Below are 21,438 nucleotides of genomic sequence, written 5' to 3'. Positions count from 1 at the left end.
AGGTCCAGGTCGTGTTGCTCCCAATTGTACGCTGCAACGGCCATGTTGTTTTGGGAGATGCTGACCACTGACCTACGCAGCCGTTTGGGTATGAGGATGTGTGAGGTCGCCGCCTGACAACAGACGTAAATATGGGACTCTCTTTACGTATTGATCGGATACCAGCGTGTTATTTTCTCCAAATTAAAACTCTATACCTTGGTGGCTGTAACTTTCCAAAGGGGACATGAGAGTCGGGGTTGTGAGACGTCAACGGACAAATTTGGGTAAACACTTTATAACATCATTAATAAATGGTAAATTTATAGTTTTCACTGTTAAACAACAAAACACTTCGTTAATCTTATATTAAGCGATTGTAAGGGTTAATAAAAATCAATTGCAACTTTATAATGGTCCAAATGTTGGTAGAGAAACTGTATCCAATGTTTAAATTTAGAAAACAAACAAAATGGCTTCTAAAGCACTTCATTGCTAAATACCTAATAACTGAAGTGTAATTATCTATAAATTTATTAATGATGGATTTCACAATGTGTTACCCAAGTTTGCATCTAATGTTTGGCGACATCGCGACTGACACACACTCCCCGTTCACAAGGTCAGCATCAGTGCAGCTACTCGTCCGGCTCTTTCGACCACAACACACACAGCCATCAGGACCCGCTGGTGCCTCAGGTGACATGTTTCACACAGACTCTGCTCAGCAACTTAATAAGTCCTTTATTTGCAATGTTCCGTCACCTCATGTTTCCAGTTTCCGATGCAAAAGAAGCAATAATTTCTTAAATAAAAGAAAGCAAAAAAATATTTACAAAATTCCAATACAACTAATAATCAATGGATTATCTAAAGCGCCTCTCTGCATCCGGACAACTGCGGTTTCTGTTGGAAAAGGACACACTGCAATTACATCAGCAATTTATCGTTTCTGAAAAATAAAACTGAGAAAAAAAAAAACGTTTTTGTAATTATTATTATTATTATTATATATTTACAGAACGCTCCTGAAATAAGTTTCCACTTGAAGTAGAAAAGGCTTTCGGATCATTTCTGTGTTGTTGGTTTTTTTTTTTTCCGTTTTTCTTTTTTTTAAACTTTATATATATCATCAAGTCAATTTTCTGTAGATTTCAAGTTTCAACGGTGATTGGGTCATTAAGTGTCCTCTACGACAGCTCAGGTTAAAGTACAGAAGAGGTAAAGATGAAGAGTCAGTCAGTGTGGTACACTACTGGGGATGGGAGAGGATGGCTTAGAGGAAGCATTAAGACCACCCCCTAGTAGTCAAGGTCAAAGGTCAACATCAGTCCTCCGTGTTCCTGTCCGTCCTAAGTTCATGGTGGGAAACAGGAAGAGAAAATAAATGACCTTTTGCTTTAAAAACTCCATCCATCAAAGTCATATTAGTTCATGTACGTTCGTCTATCAATGTGTCGGCCACGGTATCATTAATAGAAACACACTTCAGTCATGCTGCACACTCCAGTAAAAGGACAAAGACATAAGAGCTGAGTTTGGATTGAACACACATGATGGCGTGACGATACCCAGGGAACCCACTACACCACACACCCCGCTGTTTATTCTCGCTAGATCACATCCGATGTTAAGCATCATCAATATCTAGAACAATAAAAAAAGCAGCCTGTTGGTTTTGTATTATTGTGTGAGAGAGAGAGAAAAAGTTTTCGTAGTGATGTGGGATGTTTCACACCTCGTTAACAAGCAATCCTGCTGAATCAGTTTTCAAGTTTATTTGATGAGGACACTTGCTGTCACAAGCAGGTGGGGAAATAATGAGGAAGCAAGAGAGGGAGGGGAGAGAGAAATGATTGTTTCGAGTCCATCCCTCAAAGGAAAAGAAAACATAATAAAGATTTATCCTCATTGAGGATTGATTGAGTCTTCCTCTCTCTGGGAATATTGTCCGTGACTCTCCGCGGCTGCCTGCAGTGCCCGCGCCTTGCCAAAGGGGGGGGGCCGGCGGCAGCCTTCAGTCCAGTCTTTTATTCCTTGTCAGACTCCTCCTCTGCCTCGCGGAGCCAGGTGAAGAAGGCGGTGACTGATTTCAAGGCCACACCTTTGCCGGTCTGCTCCGCGGGGTCTTTGCTGGATTCCCATTTGTAGAAGGCCTCCTCCTTAATAACGTCCTCATCGTACAAGGCGTCGAAGAACATCCGCAGCAGGTCTGCAGAGACAGAATACAAAGGTCAAAACTGATTGAGCATCGGTGGTTAAACCTCACCCACAGCTTCCTGCACACAAGCCTCAGAATATAAACAGCCCTGCGGTAAACTGAAGCAGGATTTCCTCCTCTAACTCTTTTTATTATTAGTGTGTTTGTATTTTATTCTGATGTTATTATATTTCTTAGCATTCTCAGGCATCCTTCGGGATTATTAAAGTTTTATCTTATCTCATCTCTCATCTTATCATCTTGACAAGATCAAGTCTCAAAGGTTTGACAAACTGCACTCATTTTCACAGTGTTGTGTGAAGATGTCCATCTTTAAGAGAAAAAGTGGTCCATGGTCACATCTATCCGATTACTTAAGATCCAACATGCTTCATCCATCTTTTGGTCTTTTCTCTGCTGCCAGCAATGCACCCATTAAATATTTGTCAAAAGCTTTCTCATCCTTGCCTCTGGAGGGATATCGCCTAAGTATATGATTTTGAAATCTAATAGTACGTGTGTGCAAATAGAGAAATATCCCATCAAGTTACGTTTAGTCAGTGCAAAATCATTCATGCTAATGAACACGTCCTGTGTTTGGTGTAAGACATAATAACATTGAGACTTTTCCCTCATCACATTGTATTATTTTGCATTTGCAGTTGGAAAAGGGAATCGCAATGAAACTGTCAGGGAATGTGTGGCAGTGAAGTTAAGAAGAACCTCAAACTTTCTGTGAAATCTCTGTCTTAAGTCAACATTACCATTCACAGATCAAACTTTTTAATCCAACACCACAAATAATGATCTTAATAATGGCTACATTTAATATTGAATATGTAACCTGAGAATTATGAGCTCCACCATCATTACAGGGTTACTGTATTGTTAAGTATTTGTCATTTTATCCGCCTCTGTGTGATTAGCCCTGACACATTACTGCATGCACCAAGATGACTAGCAGGACACTCACTTGCTGGCTGCTCCATGTGCACCATCAGAGCCTGGAGGGCGTAGAGGGCCTGCAGCTCCTTCTGCTCATCGCACAGGTACTTCTGCAGCAGACTGGCCCTCAGGTTGATCTGCCGTGCGTCCACCCTGTACGGGTTGTCACCTGAAACGAGGAGCAAAAAATGTTTACTTTCCACGACTGCAAACTCTACAACACAATGTGCTTTCTGTGGTGGTGACTAACAGATAAAGATAAAGGATGATTTAAGCCCTTACTTTTACATGCTATATTAGTCATACTTACATACGATGGCAGCCTGACACACTGATGTCATCAATGCTCGTAGAAACTGGTTGGAAACAGCTTGCTCCTCCTCCAAGTTAGCCTGATAAAAAAAAAAGAAAGGAAACATAAATTACTCATGCCACTTTTATATTGAATAAATAACTCTGTATGAATTATTCAAGCCTGAGAAAAACATGATCACTAGGACGGTCACACACCTCAACCCAGTCTCTAATTCGCTGGTTGTTGGCCTTGTCCTGCAGGAGTCTGTCCAGCTGTTTGCCGAGTTCCTCTCCACTGAGGACCTTCTTCTTACCGTCTTCCTTTGACTCCGTCTCCTCTCCTGTGGTGAACTCCACTTTCTAAATAATGTAACAAACAAAGAAAATTGAAGATATTCATGTAAGTGATGATCAACTTGGAAGGTGTTTGCTTTAAATTCTGTATTTTAATGTAAACATAAAAACAAAAACAGAAAAAAGCCCCCAAACAAAAACTTCCGTCCGTTTCCCTGGCTTTTGTTTGTTTTTTTCAATGATAAAGAATGTGATAAAAGTACAAATATTCAGTGTCATTGCCTATTTTTATCTTTTGGATTTATTTAAAGGGGCGCTGTGGAACTTCTGTTTCCTGAGAGAGGCACTGGGACGAGGCACTCGAGAACGTGCATAAAGTCACAAGTCCTTTCCAAAGAAATCCACAGTCCAGCAGCATTAATCAACTTAATCGTTGGCAGGCTTGTATAGAGGCCACTATAGAGACAGGGAAGGTCTACCTTGTCACTTCAAATTACAAACTGCTCACATATGGCCAATAAAAAAGTGATTAATGCATGTAAATTGCTATTAATTGTTACACAGAGCCCGTTTAATCTTCCTCCTTACTACCAATGAGGTTCAGATGCAGGGCAAAAAGGACAAGAGGGTCCTGAAGTTGATAATATGATGCAATTTAACATCTTTATTTCCACTGTCATAATATTTAAGATATATTGGCACATTATGCGTCTTTTTTCTGAGATGTGTGAAGGCATTGTATTATAAAGTGTGCCTTCTATTTCTCCTTGTTTCTCTGTGAGAAAACCAACAAAAGACAGAGAACCAGTTGATCAGGAAAAACTTCAACCTCACACCCTCAACACAGAAACTGGTTGTTTTCAGTAGTTTGTGTTTTGCTGCCTCAAACTAATGAAGCCTACCGACCTGTTCAGTGACAAACTTGTTGACATCTTCATCCTCAGGCAGGAAATCTCTCCAGTTCAGACCGGCCTCTGTCCACATGGCTCCCACCTTTTTAGGTGTCTGATGGACGAAAAAATACAAACACATTCAATTCAGTGGCTCTAAAATGTCTCATTTTCATGTACATACAGGGATTTACGTTGGACCTACCATTCCTTTGCAGAGCAACTTGAGGATCTGTACCAGCAGCACGCCAGCCTGCCCCAGAGGCACAAGAGGCTTCGAGATCTCCCTGAAGACACAGTTACACTGAATTAGGCTTTCCAGTTTCTTTGAACTACATTATTATTCAGTTGCTTTATTTATTACCATTGCTGATAAAACCATAGTTATACTTGAGGGTTAGGGTTAATTTCTGACAGACATTAATCCAAAGAAACTTGGCTTTAGACTTATTGCATTATATCATTTTTGCTGTCTTCTGCTGCATGTAGCTCACCTGAAGAGCTGTCCCATAGGGATGCCTCCCTCATGGAGCATGGGGGTAATGAGTTCAGCCAGGTAAAGCCAGATGTGAGGTATATCTATGGCCGTGTCTTCTGCAGCCTCCAGGGTGTCTTCTAGCCTACAGTCCCCAAAGGAAAAAAACAAAAACACAACACACACTGAGTCAATGGGGATGCACTAGAGGTGGAAACTTTTCAAACATTGGCAACAGTGCGCTGATGTTTTTCCTGTTAAATGCTCACCCTTTGTAGTACTGCTGTGTGGGCAGTGTCCCTGCCTTTACAAGGTGGTGCAGCAACAGGCCCACGTGCTCTCGAGCAATGGTGCTGCGCTCAAGCGTCGATTCCACGCTGTTCCGCACAAACACGTAGAGCAGCGAGGCACTGTTGAGTTCTGACACACACTGCAACGCCTCCTACAACACCAGAGGAAGATGATGTCCATCAGAGTGGGTTCATGCTCCGAGCATTTGCTGGTAAGCCTGATAAAATGCATGCATTTAAGTGCGAGTGTGCAGTGTGTCGTGTTTGTACCTTCAAGTCATTGATGTGGAGGTATTCTTCAATGATGGCGTTCGACTTCTTCTCCACCTCCTCCTCGGTCAAGGCAGGTTTGGGAAGAGAAGGAGGAGGAGTGGGAGCACTCTCACGTTTAACCACTGAGAAGAAAAGGGGACAATACCAGTTAAACGATATTCCTCTTACATCTCTCGTCCTGATCTCTGTGCGTACACGTCACACCATCATCTCATCCTATAACTCACCTGTGAGATCTTTGCTTGGACCCCTGTCCCGGCTTCCTCTGTCTCTGCTTCCTCGGTCTCTGCTTCCTCTATCGCGACTTCCTCTGTCCCTGCTTCCCCTGTCCCTGCTTCCCCTGTCCCGGTCGTCGGTCATGCTGGCCACGCGACGCACGGGCTCATTTGTTGGCCGACTGTCTCCGCCCCTCCCGCTGTGCTCCTGCGACTCTCTGCTGAAGCTTCTCTTGCTGATTTGGTTCTGGCTGCCCCTGCCATCGCGGCCTTCCCGTCCCTCACCGCGATCGAATCGATCAAACCGATCCCTGTCGCGATCGGCCCGGTCTCTGTCGCCACCACGCTCACGGCTGGAGCTTGACCTAAAGGTTGTGAGGAAAACAGGTCCAAATTTGTTACAATGTTGTGTCAACACATTTTAACACTGGTCGCTAAGCAGATCACATGAACACATATTTTACTTATGATGTCTAATAAGTAAAATAGTAAAAAAAAAACTTTAAGCCATTTAATCTTCTCAATAGTGAAGGAGGTAAGAAAGAAAATAGGATCAAAGCATAAAGACAGAAGATTTCACTTGGTGAGAGGTAATTGCTGATTACCTCTGAGGAGCTCTGCGATCAGAGTCTGATGAAGACAACAACGAACCAGACTGCTGCAGGGCGGAGAAGCGGTTGAGGGTGCTGGTTGCTGGACGACCAGAATCTAAAAAAGGGGAAAAGGAGAGATTAACACCACACCTACTAAAAACAACTTAAAACCACACTAATTATTATCTATTTTTTTATTAAGTTGTCTTACCCTGCTCTCCACTTGCTGGTTTAGCTCCAGTTCCTCCACTGCTGCCTTTGCCCCAGCTGCCCCACATGCCTTTTCCCCCTGGAGCCAACAGTTGATTGCTGAAGTCCACAGCACCAGGCTTAACAGAAACATGAAAGTTACGTTTAAAAGCAAGTCACACACACATTTACCCAAGCCCTAAAACATTAGGTTAAACTAAAGACAGTTTGATTCTGAAGGCTCTTGAATAGTGCAAGCTTTTCTTACTGTGCACCCAAAGGAAACACACACGTTAAAAAACTTAGAAACTTAAATCTGCGAAGACCTTCCTTGTTAGACTTTAACATTACCTTTGTGATCTTGCTAAGACGGGTGGTGTCGATGGGTCTATTCTTGGAGATGGGCACCGTGTTCCATCCCTCATCCTGGGGCTGGTTTGTCCTTCCACCTCCAGGTGTGTGAGGGCCTCGGCCCCCCATGTTCCCTCCCATCCTGCCACCTCCTCCTCCTCCTCCTCCTCCTCCTCCGCCTCCTCCGCCTCCTGAGTCTTTCTTGGACATAAGCTGCTGCTGGACTTTGATCTGTTCCCGGTGCTCCTCCAACTCTGCCTCCTTGTGGATCTGGTCGATTGTTTTAGGACCCTGGTCTCCTCTACGAGGCACCCAGTTATTCTGTGAATCACAGGTGGAAAATGGTTATATATATATATTTTAGTCTGACGTTTTAATATCTACATTCAGGATTCCCATTCACTCATAATCCCTGTGGATTACTTCAAACACAGCATTAAACAATACTGCTCATCCAGGAATACTTCTGAGCATTAGTCACTGACTTAAGTGCTTGATAAAACCTTTTCATACCAATATCTTATTATAGATTTATTAATATTTACCTTTCTGAGGTCCAGGACGTCTTGCAGCATGAAGCGGATTCTGGACGAGGTCTTTCTCTCTTTGATAATCTTGTCCATCTGGTTGAAATATTGATCCATACGAGGCTAACAGGGACACAAAAAGCAGTTTTGATGAGTCACATCTACAAAAAGGTCTAGTGTAAATTAATAAGAGGGACTGATGTATATGTAGAGGACTGTATAAACAGTGACTGATTTCCAACCGTGTCAATGCTTTGCTTTACCTTGGCCTTCTCAAAGTCCAGGTCTTTGCCAATTGTGGAGAGCAGCCTGCAGAGACACTCCAGAGACTCTTCATCATGATTCTTCAGTAGTTTCACTACACAATCGTGCATGATGGCCTCTGTCAGCATCTTGAGCTTGAAGAGCTCGCCGATAAACTTAATGTTGCCCAGAGAGCGGCGTCGGGCCTGGTCTTTGGATTCCTCCAGCTCCACCCTCAAGCGCTCACGTTCCTCTGGCTGAAGGCAGAGACAAGTGGGTGTTTGTGCTTAGTGGGTCGGGTAAAATTATCTACATAAAACAACAGAAACGGTGGTGGTTGGGACAGTGTGAGTTAATGGTTCTTACATCTTTGGCAGCCTCCAACTCCTTCTGCTTTCTCTCAAATATTTCATCGTCATCTTGGTCCTTCTCAAACTCTTTCTGGCAGCGGTTGAGCAGCAGTTTGCGGAAGTTCACAAAAAGTCCTGGTTTGTCTGAGGTGGGGACTTTCAACTGAGGGAGAAAAGCATCGAGTATTGGAACATTTTTAAATACATTTTCATTTTCATTGTCATTAATAATTATATGGCATAAAAACGTGATTAAATGATCAAGATTCAGACACAATCAAAAAACTTACCCCCATAAGGCAGCGGCACATGTTGGCATACGCCACAGAGAAGTTGGGCTCCAAGATGGCCTTCTCGAAGATGAGGTCAATGGCTCCCTTCAGCCTTTCCTCGGTGTCTATCGTCAGCTCTGTCACCTGCTTCATCAGCTCCTGAAACTTTTGAGGGGTCAGCTTGTTGAGAATACTGCGCAGACGCTTAAACAGCTCTTGTGTCTTCGCCTGCTCGGGATCATCGTCTACGACTTCCTCCACGGCGCGGGTGCGAGAAACCTTCTTCCCTGTGGGCTTCCAGGCCTTCTCAGCCTTGTTGAGCTGCACGTCGTCGCCGAGAGACATGCTGCTGATGATGATTTTCCTGGGCTCTTTCCTCTGACCCTGCTGAGAGCGACGTGGCCCGGGCGGCTAAGTGGTGGGGAAGGAATGTATATATAGAAAAGTTAGAAAAGACGCCTTATTCAACAAAACAAATACATTGAATTATGATTAGGAAAAAGGGGACAATGGTATGGTCTCGTAATAAACCACCGCAGAAAGTTAAAAGAGAAAAATTTACTCACCGGGCCTCGTGGTCCTCCTACTGATCCCCTCCCAAGGTTCCCCAAATACGAGGGTGTAAAATCAGGGCCAACATTCATCATTCGAGATGGGTCAACAGGCCGCAGTGGATTCTTGTTCACCTGAAGAAAAATTAATGATCTCAGTTATCGATACAAAAATACAAAACACTGACAAGACGAGAGGTAGGTCAGGTTTCTGAACTCTGTATCCTAAACACAGAGATTTATTCACAAACTAGTTGTGCTGATGAGCTTAAAAAAATTAATAAAACACTTCCATGCAACTTCTAATTCAACGTCCACTGATGTGCGACTAACATTATTATCGCACTCTACAGCAAAATGAAATAAAATATCACCTACCTTGTCCAGGACAACATCACTGATGCTCGGCAGGCCCTCAGGTTTGTGCATACTGGCGTTAATAAACTGGCAGCCCAAGAGGAATTCCCTGTCGTACCGCTTCTTGTCCTCAGGGTCAATCGGCTTCCAATTTTCTGAGAAACGTACGAGAGACGTGTGAATGCAAGGGATTAAATATGTGAATTTTACGTGATATATGTTTATGTTGCATTGACATAGTTTTAAGCTGCAGCGGTTTAAAGTAAAAACAGAGTAAAATTGAAGCACTTTTGAGGAACCGAAACCGAAACCTTTTAGACTCTTGCAGGATTTATCAGCACATCTACATTGTTACTATGAATGAATTTGCGAAAAACAAAGTTTAAAAAAAATCCCTTGATACCTACAGGAATCAATTTATATTATGATGTTATAACTAACTCAACTACAAATGTACATCAAACACAAACGCTTTACAGTGTCATTTCTGTACAATCTTAGTCACAACCTACCCCCTTTGTACTGGTATTTCTGCCCAGTTGGCTCAGGTGTGGCTTTAGACCTGTCTGGTTCTGCATTCTGCTTGTCTTCTTTCTCCTCCCAGGTCTCATCTGCAACCTCAGCGGGAGGTTCAGCTGGAGCAACAGGGACGGGGTCGGCCTGAGGGGATGAGGGTTCGGGAGCGGGCTTGGCATCCTGCTCCTGCAGCAAACACAACAGGAAGAGATGAGTAAGTATTATATTAACCCAGTTACTCTTCAGACAATGTCCTAAAAAATATCTTATTGATACAGCTGAAGTGGAGTTCCCATGAAATCAAAATTGAAGTGTTTCTATCACGTCTTGCTCTCTATCTCACCTACTCGTCAGAATCGGGCCCGACAATTGTAGGAAAGTATTTTTCTAGGTATTCTGATTGGCATTCAAGAGTTTTAATCTCCTGGAAAAAGTTGATGACTCATACCAATTTTGTATCCAATGAATGCTTTTGTAATTTTCATATTGCTGCCATGGATGTATAAAGAGAAGGACACCACCAGAGCAGAGTGTTTCTGGGGCCTTGGCCTCAACACAACTTAATCACTTTTAGTTATTTGTTAGAAACTGGATCAGGTTTTATGGAGAAAATGTTTTGGCTTTTCCCTCTGCCGTCCTCCAGCTGCTCTGCCTCAACTATGGAAAGATAGCTTTAGCTGTTGCTAAAATAACTGCTAATGGCTGTTAATCCAGCGAAGAGTGTGTCAATTTCAATCTGTCATGTTTTCATCCGAGACTGATACACACCTCTGTGAAGGCATCCAGGAGGTCTCCAATAGCCTCCTTCTTGTTGATCTCCTTCATGTTCTTCCTCTTCTTTGGCACAGACGTAGCAGCTTCAAGAAAAAGGACATTGACATTTAAATCTCACATTAGATCAGCATGACACATATAAAGATCATAAATGCAGGTGAGAATCAACTCCACACTACCTTGCATAGTAGTAGATTCCTCTGTAGGGCAGCTAACAGCGGTAGAAGGGGCATCCTCACTTTTCTCCTTCTCTTCTTCTTCCTTTTTCTCAACCTTCTCCTTCTCCTCTTCCTCTTCCTCTGCTGCTGGCTCCTCCTCCTGGGCTGGCACTGCCGTTTTAGCCACAGGTGTGGATTCCTGAGATTTAGAAGCATCAGGCTTGTCAAGGGTTGTAGTGTCTGAAAATGCCATATCCTCAGAGAGTTCCTCTGTGTCCTGAGGGAGGCCGTTGGAGAGAAGAGGCTCTGCCGTTTCAGCAGGTGTGGGTTCGAGTTCAGGTTCAGGTTCGGGTTCGGGTTTGGGTTCAGGTTCAGGTTCAGGTTCAGGTTCGGAGATCGGGGCAGCGCTCTGGGTCTGTGGAGCAGCAGGTTCCTGTGACGAGGGTGGAGGCTGAGGGACTTCAGTTGCAGTCTTTGTAGCCGTTTCTTCTTTCGCCGTGTTAACGGCGGTAACCGTCGCGGCAACCTCAACTTCAGGCTCCAACTTCACGTTGGTCACTTCCTCCTCTTTTTCCAATTTCTTCACTTCTTCTGTTTTCTTTTCCTCCTTTTCTGGCATCTTCTCAGCTGGAGCTGGGGCAATCACTGGTTCCTCCAACTTGACAGGCGCCTCTTGTGCTGCTAATGATGACGGGCCGACAGGAGCGTCTACTGTGTCACCAACTTTAGTATCGACTTTATTTTCTTCCTCAGCAGGAGGTGTTGTAGATGCTGCTGCTGCTGCTGCTGCTGCAGGGAGGGGGGAGGAAGACTGCGGGTCCTTTATCAACGGGGATGGCACCTCAGTAGCAGCTGCAGGGGCGACAGATTGTGTAGCCATCTCAGCAGGTGCTGCAATCTGGTCGTCCACTTCCTGTTTGGCCTCCACCACAGGCTCTGTAATTGCTGTGGCAGGAGGTGGTGGGGTTTCAGCGCTAGGGGGAGGATCAACGTTTTCATCTGAGGAGTGAAACACATGAAATAATCACAATCAGGAAAATGTGGAATACAGCCATCTTCCTTTTTTTAAGTAATACCTGAGAATGGGGCAGGGGGATCTGACAATTCTAGATCATGACCAATCTCGAGTGTCCGCAATCCACTTTTCAGGGGACTTGTAGAGATGGGGTATTAAATGTCCTCTCACTTCTGTTTCCAAACTTCATATAACCTCACTGACTCCTGGATTCATGTTGTGTGAACAAGCCAACAGAGTGTCGTAGCCAACTAGATGGCTATGCTGATTGGACTAATTACTTCACATGGCTCTTCCAAGATTGCAATTTAGATAGCGGAGCCTGGTCGCCATTAAACAGATTGCGAAATTATTTTTTGGCCAGATCCCCTCACCCCTAGCTGAGAAAAAGTACTCACCTCTTCTAGTCACTGTAGTGACAGCTTGTGTAACTTCGCCATTGGTCTGTGCAGGACTTACATCTGAAATGGAGGCCTACAGACACAAAACAGCATTTTAAACACTGACTGAAATGGAAACACAGATTTCAATCAACTTTAGCAGCTTTATTAGGTCATTTTCACTTTTTGTAAAGACTGTATCAAAGAAATGTTGATTAAACTCTTTAGTCATTAATAGGCTGAAGTTTGTCTTGCCGTCATCGCAATGAACTCGGAGGTTAAGCCAAACTAGCCTGAAAAACATAACCATAGCTCATAACAGCTGTGCATATTTGTGTGCATTTGCTTTCTGCCGTTTGTTCAGTGAAATGCCATGCTAGATTTGTGCAGTGCTGATAACAAGACACACAGCGATGTGAAATCCTGCCATTACTTCTATGAAAAATAAATTGGGAACTGGTGGGCAAGTATTCCTAAACTGTGCTTTGTCTTCTCCGACAATGTGTCCTTTGTTCATACAAACCGACCAAATGTCAGCGATAATCTGCTCAAGCTGTACGTTTTTAAATCAGTTATGTTGTTATGTGTAATTAAAGTGTATGACATCAAACTCTTAACACATTTTTGCTCCACTTTTGGATAAATGACTACCTTCTCAGAGAAGCTAACTAACAATGCAAGACAAAATAAAACTAGGAGTTGCAGACTGAAACTTTTCCAGTTTCACCAGTTTGGACTCCTTGACTGTTCGCTCACTTTATTTTTCACATGAAAATGACCTGAAGTCAGTACAGAATAACCAATAACAATGTAGATTTCTAAAATAAAAACTACACCTCACCACCACCAGTTATACAGACATGAGTCATTATTAACACTTGGGAATTAAAATCAGTAATACAAACAATAAATCAATGATGTCTTTGACAATGTACATACAACTCTAGTTACATGACATCAGAGTTAAAAATCAGCTAATAGAAACCAGTCTTCCCAGAAGCATCCTTACCTGTGGGGGAGTCGGTGTGGTGGTGGACCTTCCACCTGACATGATCTCCTCTGTGATATCGCGCCCGCCCTGGTTGGGGTCTCGTATTCTTATCTATCAGGAGACAGGGTAAATATTGGTCAAGTTTCCACAGAACATGTGGACAACATTATAATACTAACAGTATGTAACGATCCAGTCACTGCTGATCTACAGCTGCCACCCAGCATAATAAATACTATTGTTATTTTCCGGTAAAAGAGAAAGTTCCACACTGAACAGACAAAACACTTTCTGTCCATTCAAAATTTTTTTTTGACCTCAGACAAGGGGTGCGTTGCCCTTTTGTTGTGACACACTACCGGTTTGCGTTCCCTCTTTAGTGGGCCTTGTGACTGCGCCGGTGGTTGCTGAGGAGGCGGGGCTTGTTGCTGTTGCTGGGCGGGGTTGATCATGACCGGTGCCGGCTGGACAGACGGAGAGTACTGCGGCTGAGCTGGATAGTATGCTCCGGCTGTAAGGTCAGAAAGAAACACAACGAAATTGTTGGAAAGAGGGCAAAACTGAAGTACCAGAGGCAGCTTCACGCTTAAATAACCATCCATCCAGGATTAACAAGAACATTTCTCCGGTAGTTGTGACCCAAAATGCTTTTTTTGTTGTTTGTTTTCTAAAAACCCTGCATGATTGTATGCAATCATGATGTAATGGGATTCGTCAGTGTACTGAGAGGAGAATCCAGCAGGAACACATACAAGACCAAGATCAAGGTATAAATATGTACATAATATATACATGCAGACTGATCCGCAAGCTGATTCATGGGGTGCGCTTTCTAGAGATGCTGCCATTACTGCGGTGGCCAAACTCAAAGGTAGGCAGACACTGTGGTCAGCAAACAGCCCCGCCTTCAGATTAATGCAGCCTGTGTGAACGTTCAAGTTATTCAATCCCAAAAACACTAAAATAAATTTGGTGATGACCTTCATATCCAGACTGTTAAAGTCCTGTGTAGTAAACAAACACCCAACATTACTTACCATCACAAAAAACTCCTCATCCTCAATTTTCATTACATGAATCACAACATTAGGTAAATGTGAAACACATGAAATTGTAAATGTGGAATTGCAGCGCGGGACCGTGTGCAGAGTACCCAGCTAGCAAGGAACCCGCAGGCTGGCAGCCGTACACTGCAGGCAGCCATTTTTCATTTACGTAAAACTTCACTCATTTATGACAGAAGTATACAGTACATGTGTGAGTCACCAGAAGGAAAAAAAACATACATTTAAATCTCTATTAGAGACAGGAAGTGCCACAGAGCTTTTTGCCACTAAAGCCTGCTGACCAACACACAAGCACAAACACTACTCACCAGGGTAGCGCTGGGAGGTGAGAGGAGCACCGTGGAGAGAGAGACGGCCGTTCTCTCGCCCGCCCCCTCTCCCCCCACCACCCCGCCTCTCCCTCGCAGCAAGAGAGGGCTCTGAACCAACGCAGCAAACGAGAGGAAGGGAGTGAGGGACGGGAGAGGGAGGAAAGAAGGAGAGAGGGCAGGAAGAGACAGATGCAGAATGAGTTAATGAGAGGATCCAGAGGAAGCAGGGTGTTAAAAAGGTCCCATGAAATGAACACCGTCTTTAACTACTTCTTCACTTGTGTTTCTGGCTGCATTTCATTCTTATCGCTGTTGTTTTTGGGTTTTTTTTATTCTTTCAGGAAAGTATAAAGTTCTGTTCACTGAACCACACTGCTTCCTGCTATTAATTTCATCCAATGCCTCACATATAAAATGAAATATGTAGAACATGATTTGTCCTTACGAAGAGCATTTGCAGTAACACAGGTCAGAAGTGCGTTTGGAGTGGCATTTATAAATAAATATATATTTTTAAAAAGCAGTGAAATGTCTGCCTTCCATTTTGGAGTCTTTGTCCTGCATAATTTTCAAACTCTTATCAATATTCAGATTAGATCCGTGCTGACATTGAATACCACCCCAACATCATCCAGGAAAAGAACAAAACTCTTGTCTTAAAGCCATTTCATGGAACCTGTAAGGCAGTGTCAGGTGAGACTGCAGATAGAAAGAACACAGGCCAAAGCAGAATCAAGCCAGACCACATGCAACTGGCAGTTCACCACATACAGCAGTGTTTTGACCCAGAAAGACATTAAACACACCAACCAGCCAAGCAAAACCACTTAGCACCCTGTGATACCTTTAGGACAAAGGGGATGTGCAAATGGATAGGGCCTAAAACTAAATGCTTCAATGAAAAGTCTCATGTTTAAAATTCCCCCTGGTATACCTGAAAATCATTCATGTTTGTGGTTGTGCTTGGCTGTTGTTTGTTTCGGGCAACAACCCTTACCATAAGCAGAGTACTCAGCAGGGCTAGTTCCTGGATAGAAGCCTGCTGTACCGCTGGTCACAGGATACTGCTGAGTAGGAGGCATATATGGGGCCCGGTACTGCAGAAACAAAATAAAGAGTCAGATACAACATCAAGTGATGAAAGAATTGAGTTGTGAGAGCTTCAAGTCAATCTTTGCATCTTCCACAGCAGTGTACAGTATTGGCCCGAATAAGATGACCCCATTTTCTAACTTGTTTTTTTCGGAGACATGAAACTCCTACATTTTGTGTAGCTTGTACAAGTACCTTTTAAAACGCGTTTATTTCTTCATTGTGTCTATCAGTCACATGCTCACACACTGGCGTGTCAGGCTCTTGGAAGCAGTCAGAATGATTTGCAGCTGACTGTTCCTTTATTGTGTGACATTGGTAATTGTTTGTCACATGAGTCAGTCACTGCTTTCAACTTTCCACTGGTCAAAAATGTAATTTCTCCATGGCAGCAAAACAAGCTGCATAAGTGTTCAGAAATTCCAGTAGGTTAAACCGGTTTTCCCCATTTTAGGGCTGCTTTAGTCCCCAATACACGATATAACGTGAAACCTCAAGGAACCTGCTCGACCAGAAAAATCAACTACATGGTGCAACACTTAATCTAAGAGGCTCACTCTGTAGGAGCAGACACCCTCTCCATCGGTGGTTGTTAACGCTGAACGACTTAGTCCTTTCAAATGTAATTTCTTCCAAAAAATCTTATATTCAGGGCCAGTACGGCATTATAATGAGCATGTGGTCTGGATTATGTGGCTAGAACGGTGACATGTGCGTCACTTTAACAAACTGATTATTAATAACGTGAACCAACCTGTCCAGGTGGGATGAAGTAGCCCTGAGGGGAGCCAGCGAACGACAGCTGCTGCTGGGAAATCATCATCATCTGGGAGCTGGGCGGATAGACGTGAGGGGGTCCGACAGGTCGTGGGCCGCTACTCGTCTGTACCCTTGGAGCACTGGTGGCCATGGCTGGTCGGTTCTGATAGTAACTCTAGAGAACAGATGAGGGAGAAGGAAGGAGGAGGGATGAAGGGCAAGTCACAGCACAAGCAAACCTGTTGCTCTGTACATTTAGTGTCTCAACTACACAAGTCCTAGCCCATGTCTACGAATGTTGTCGTGTGTTTGTCCAGTCACAGACACTCCTAACCTCAGCTGGAAGCAATGCGCTCACAGCAACTGCCAACATGTACAACGAGTCCTGTTCTTGGGTTACACTGAGTCTAACTTGCACTGAATGTCATGCCATGTCATGTCCCTGCTACGCTGAGGTTAGAGCAAGTTAAGAGAGGACGGAGACGAAGAGAAAAGCTGTTACCTGTAGTGCTCTGTATCCACCCTTCAGCCGCACAACACATGAGCAGAGAGCAAGAGAGGGAGTGAGATTAGGGTGAAAATGAGGACAAGAGACAATGTGGAAGGTTGAGATTACAAGGTGTGAGAAGGAAAGAGAATGAAAGGCAGCAGCAAAATATCACAGCCAGGAACAGTAAGCTCAAACAACCACAACGGCACATGCAACTCTGCACAGGTCTGCATAGAAGAAGGATCCCCTGAAGTCCTCTGGGTCCCAGTTGAGAGATTAAAGAATCATTTACAGGCTACACATGCATGCAGGCAATGAATTAAAAAAAACATTCACTTTAATTTTACGCTGTGTGTTAGCTTTATCTGAAGCTGCAAAAATGCATTACCCTACAACAAAATCAAATTTTAAAAATAAATAGCACAGTCAGTTATTGTGTCATACTGACAGCAGGTTTGGGACGGCGTCTTGCAAATTGCAGAGATGTACGTGGGGGATGATACTTCAGGTATGTGCAGGTGCAGGATGAACAAAGGAGGCTTGGGGAGACTTCTTTTGAAATATTTAAAATAAAACTTCCTACAGAGAATTTGCTTTTGTGATAATGACATAACTTCAGGAAATGTCATTAATTCTCAGGAAAGGTTAACTCAGCTAATAAGCACATCATTTTCCTCTAATTCTCCAACATATGGAACTAAAGGCATGCATTACACTACGGAGACAGGAGATGTAGGGAACAGTGAGGGGTGTTAGTACCTGTTGGTGTAAAGTACGGGGCCCTGCTGCAAACTGGGAGGACAGCAGAAGAGAGGAAAGAAGTCAAGACCGACATTCCAGGAGAAAGATGGCAAATAGGCTTTAAACACACGCGCACACACAGATTTAGCCAAAGCCTTAAAGCAGAAGAAGCCGTGTCAGAATTTTCGTGAAAGAGTAGGAAAGGGAGGTTTCTTATACGAGGCAAAAAACGTCCCATACCTAACGCTGAACGTGGAAAAGAAACCTGCTGTGAACAATACCTGTCTTGGCTGTGGTGCAGAGTTCATTTGTGGTGGAGGGGTGGCAAAAACAAGAGACGGGGGCTGTCCGGGGCCGTAGGCCGCCTTGAGAGAAAGGAAGAAATACAGATGTTACCAAAGTTTAAACTACCGATACAAACTAGATTCTGTGAAGGTCAGCCGCTCTCACCTGTGTCAATCCGGGGGATGGGGCGGGGTTTGGGACAGACGTAGGTCCCGTTATAGGCTGTGGTGGTTTGTTCATTTCACGTTCTTTTGTGGTTCTGCATTAGGGTGGCGTTGTGTTGCCAACCTATCTGAGGAAGAGAGAAGCAAGAGATACACACAAAAAAAGAAGAATTAAGCACAAGTCAAGTGTTTTTCAAAGGCATTGAGATGAAATAGCTTTCAGTTCAGATGTGACCTCTATTAAACATGATAGGTGCAGCCACACAGGTTAGACGACACTGTAAGACGACGTGAACCTTCAGTGTGGCAACATCTAACCAAGCAGCGAGGGTGTGGCCTGTGGTTTCGCCTATGATAACACCATCACCTCCCACAATGTTAATCGCTCACACAGCGCATGGCTCATACGTGCAGTCTTATGAGTGATTAGTGATAATAACCTTTGCGGATCCCTTGCTGAAATCAAATGGCAAATGGACTCGTGTGTTTTAGCCTCCACCCAAAACAGTCTATTAAGTGTCATGGTGTCTATTAAATCACTACAAAAAAGGGGACTTTACGTGTGAAAAAAACTCATTCCTATAATGGTTTGAGCATCTACTCCCAGCTCATACTTCACATGCACCTAATCTTTTGGACTGGTCTGGTTTTGAGTGAATTTAAGAAAATGGATACCTCAGGTCAAAGTTCATGTACTGTGTTAACTGTGACTCCAATGCCCCCTGGTTGTGCTAGCTACATGCGCAAATAATCCATTCAAATACCGTAAAGTCGATCATCATTTCAGAGCCGATTTCTCATCAAGACTGTCGTATAGGTGCTGGAACAGCTAACACATGGTGGATTTAATAAAAACGAAAATGAACACTACGAGCAGACGTGTCATGCACCATCCACCTGCTGACACAGGAACTATCGTTAGCTGCTAGCTTGTGCCATGCTTCTTTTAGACAGCGGATCAATGTACAAAGCTAACATACGATTCCGCCAGGAGAGATGGCTAACAGTCGTATGGATCGTCAATAAATATGACAAGATATCCAAGAAAAGCTTTCCAATGCGTCTTAGCCAAATTACAGGATGAAAGGCATTTTGTTGGCCCGCTAGCGAGGCAGCATTCCCGGCCGAAGCAGGTTAGATCGCTAGCCCAGCGCCGGCTAACATTACGTGTCCCTCTACCATAGACGTTTTGCTAAGTTACGCTACGTGGCTGAACGTTGAGTCCACATTTAACATTAACGCACACAGAGCTCTGTCTGATCAGTTTAACTGTGCGGATGGATGATATTGTTGATCAATCAAAACTCGAAAACTACAAATAAGCCGGTCCATGTTGCAACACTTGACACCGATTAGGTTACAGTTAAGCTATTGTTGGTAATAATGTTAGCGGGTTAGCCCAGCCCTGTCCTACGAGGTGTATTTAGTTGCAGGCCCAGCCAGCTCCGCCAGCGAATGAAATAATCACCCTGACATTTAACTTGAACCGATATTATATCGACCATGCCAATAATATTCTGGTTTAAAACTGCGCTAGCTGTAAAACACAGTGTAGATCGTTTTTTTAAGCATGAAACTGTAAGCATTAGGGCTAACTAGCGTTACCTCACGGAGTCTACGATGTAACGGTTACCAAATGAAGATTAGCCACGAGACCGAGGAACCCCGGCTGTCATTTCAGTTGGCTAACGTTAGCTTAACTTTAGCTGAGCCGCTCTTAAAGAAAGCCAAGAGATTAACTCGGTAACCTACCTTAAACTACAGGGAAAACATTCAAATTAATTCGGCTTTGTCCGTTTTCGTATTCTCGGCAAGATTAGCTGGCTAGCTTTCCAAGTGTGAGGACTGACAGCCGGCTGGGCCTGTTCGACCAGCTAACATTAGCAAGCTAGCCTGTGTGCCTTTGACAAATATGAAGCCCAGATCGGGGGTACTAGCTAGCATTACCGCCGTCAGTTGGTTTTATTCTTACCAGGAATCAATAGTGAATATGTTGTAAGATGGGAACTCGGGGAATCAGCCTCTGTTCAGTCTTCTGTTAATGAAAGGAGTGGTGTTGCAGTTTCCTTGTCCTTTTACTCCAAAAGAAAAGTGATGCCCTTCTTAGCTATTGACTTAGCGAGCTAGCTAGCTGACCGGCAGATGGGGTGAGTGCTACTACTGTCACTTCGGTTTAAATCCCCGGGCGTGCAAAAGTGACAGTGCTCAAAATCAAATAATATAGTACTTCGGGAGTACTATTGACAATTCCGATGGCCCCGAAAAAAGCCTCTGGACCGGAGGTCCATGATCAAGGCGTCGATGGTGACGGATTGCCGGTTAGGTATGTACACAACTGTCGCATCAGGAGGCTCAGAGCGAGGCCATAATGCGATGTTTCTGGTCTATGGAGCCGGTGCGCCTCCAAGTCGCATGGGTAACTTCCGGGAAAATTACGACGTGATGCTGCTTCCTGGGTCACGTGATACAGGAGCTCAGATCAATTCATCCGCCCATGCCTCACAGCCATTTAATAATCCAGGTAGCACACTGCTCAAAATAAGGGAGGATATTTCAGTGTCACTCTTGATTGTTTATTCTGTGACATGTATGAATTTTATAATATGTTTGCTCCCAATATGTGTAGCTTAAACGAAAACAATATGGCCTACACATTTAATGTATTTCGCAAGGTGTTAAGCGATTTGTTGTTTTTTCACTCTTTATTGACTAAAGGAGGTTTGATCTTTCCAACCACAGAGTCTACTGAAAAAAGTTTCTCTCTGAAGAGTGCCGATGTGTGTCCTTTTGTCAAATTAGTCAAAGTATGAGCTAGTTAATGAAATGGCCCATACAACAGAAATGTTGTACTCTGCCGTGCACCTCATTTAACTCACTCAACTCGTGGTTAATAGATAGGTAATTATTGACTATAGAAATAATGAGAGTTTTAAATTAGGCCCTATTTTCATAATCCAGTAATCTGACAATGATTCCTTCACTAATCAGTTCATATTTTTCTCTTTAAAATGCCAGAAAAAAGTAACATTTGAATATTTTCAGAGCCCTTTAATTCAGTCTAATCCAGTGCCCTGTTTGTTATTTGTATAGCTGAAAGACTACCCTCTATAAGGACATAGTTAAATCCGCTAGATCTGGATTTTTATTTAAATGTTGAAAAGTGCCCTATCTCACAATGTTAAAGAAAGTGAGAAAAAATTCCTAGATCCACCCCTTTATCCAGATCTGCACCAAGGGTTAACAGGGTCTATTCTGGGCCGAGACCCGTTCTCCATCTGAGTTTAGTGGAAACCTGTTGACAAACCGACAAAACAAACAGACACAGGTAAAAATAATAATAACTAATAAATATTTATTGTTCCAACAAACAGTCAACAAACAGATATTGAGTTAAAAATCACATATGA

At 43.5% G+C, this 21,438-nt stretch overlaps 1 protein-coding gene across 4 annotated transcripts; it reads right to left on the bottom strand.

Moving 5' to 3' along the window:
- Positions 1 to 706: 706 nt before the first annotated feature.
- On the bottom strand, positions 707 to 20,484 carry eif4g1a (eukaryotic translation initiation factor 4 gamma, 1a). Of its 4 annotated transcripts, none has more exons than XM_084369469.1 (32): positions 20,004 to 20,484; positions 18,033 to 18,159; positions 17,864 to 17,947; positions 17,601 to 17,633; positions 16,854 to 16,874; positions 16,347 to 16,526; positions 15,498 to 15,597; positions 13,440 to 13,633; positions 13,141 to 13,233; positions 12,150 to 12,225; positions 10,758 to 11,735; positions 10,573 to 10,661; positions 9,801 to 9,990; positions 9,310 to 9,443; positions 8,947 to 9,066; positions 8,399 to 8,791; positions 8,125 to 8,271; positions 7,779 to 8,015; positions 7,534 to 7,638; positions 6,989 to 7,309; positions 6,660 to 6,777; positions 6,461 to 6,563; positions 5,868 to 6,220; positions 5,638 to 5,762; positions 5,347 to 5,519; positions 5,097 to 5,222; positions 4,808 to 4,889; positions 4,619 to 4,717; positions 3,635 to 3,778; positions 3,435 to 3,516; positions 3,153 to 3,293; positions 707 to 2,191 (listed from the first exon to the last, which is right to left on the bottom strand). In XM_084369469.1, exons 2-32 carry the CDS (start codon positions 18,105 to 18,107, stop codon positions 2,010 to 2,012), a joined length of 5,298 nt encoding a protein of 1,765 aa, XP_084225595.1. In that variant the 5' UTR covers positions 18,108 to 18,159; positions 20,004 to 20,484; the 3' UTR covers positions 707 to 2,009. The 4 variants fall into 4 exon arrangements, with proteins under 4 accessions (XP_084225595.1, XP_084225596.1, XP_084225597.1 ...); XM_084369470.1 differs by having other exon boundaries at positions 13,482 to 13,633; positions 20,004 to 20,483; XM_084369471.1 differs by lacking the exons at positions 16,854 to 16,874; positions 17,601 to 17,633 and having other exon boundaries at positions 20,004 to 20,483.
- Between the last annotated feature and the right edge of the window lie 954 nt (positions 20,485 to 21,438).

This window comes from Pagrus pagrus, assembly GCF_965226575.1.
Source record: "Pagrus pagrus genome assembly, chromosome: 12".
In the NCBI taxonomy this organism is placed as follows: Eukaryota; Metazoa; Chordata; class Actinopteri; order Spariformes; family Sparidae; genus Pagrus; species Pagrus pagrus.
The sequence above is the reverse complement of the archived record's forward strand: the minus strand, read 5'-3'. Positions and strand labels throughout refer to the sequence as shown.

Coding starts and splice junctions, on each gene's coding strand:
- eif4g1a (XM_084369469.1), bottom strand. CDS start 18,107: ATGAACAAACCACCACAGCCTATAACGGGACCTACGTCTGTCCCAAAC. Junction 15,598..16,346: donor ACTTCATCCCACCTGGACAG/GTTGGTTCACGT, acceptor TTGTTTCTGCAG/TACCGGGCCCCATATATGCC. Junction 6,221..6,460: donor GATCGCAGAGCTCCTCAGAG/GTAATCAGCAAT, acceptor CACAACCTTTAG/GTCAAGCTCCAGCCGTGAGC.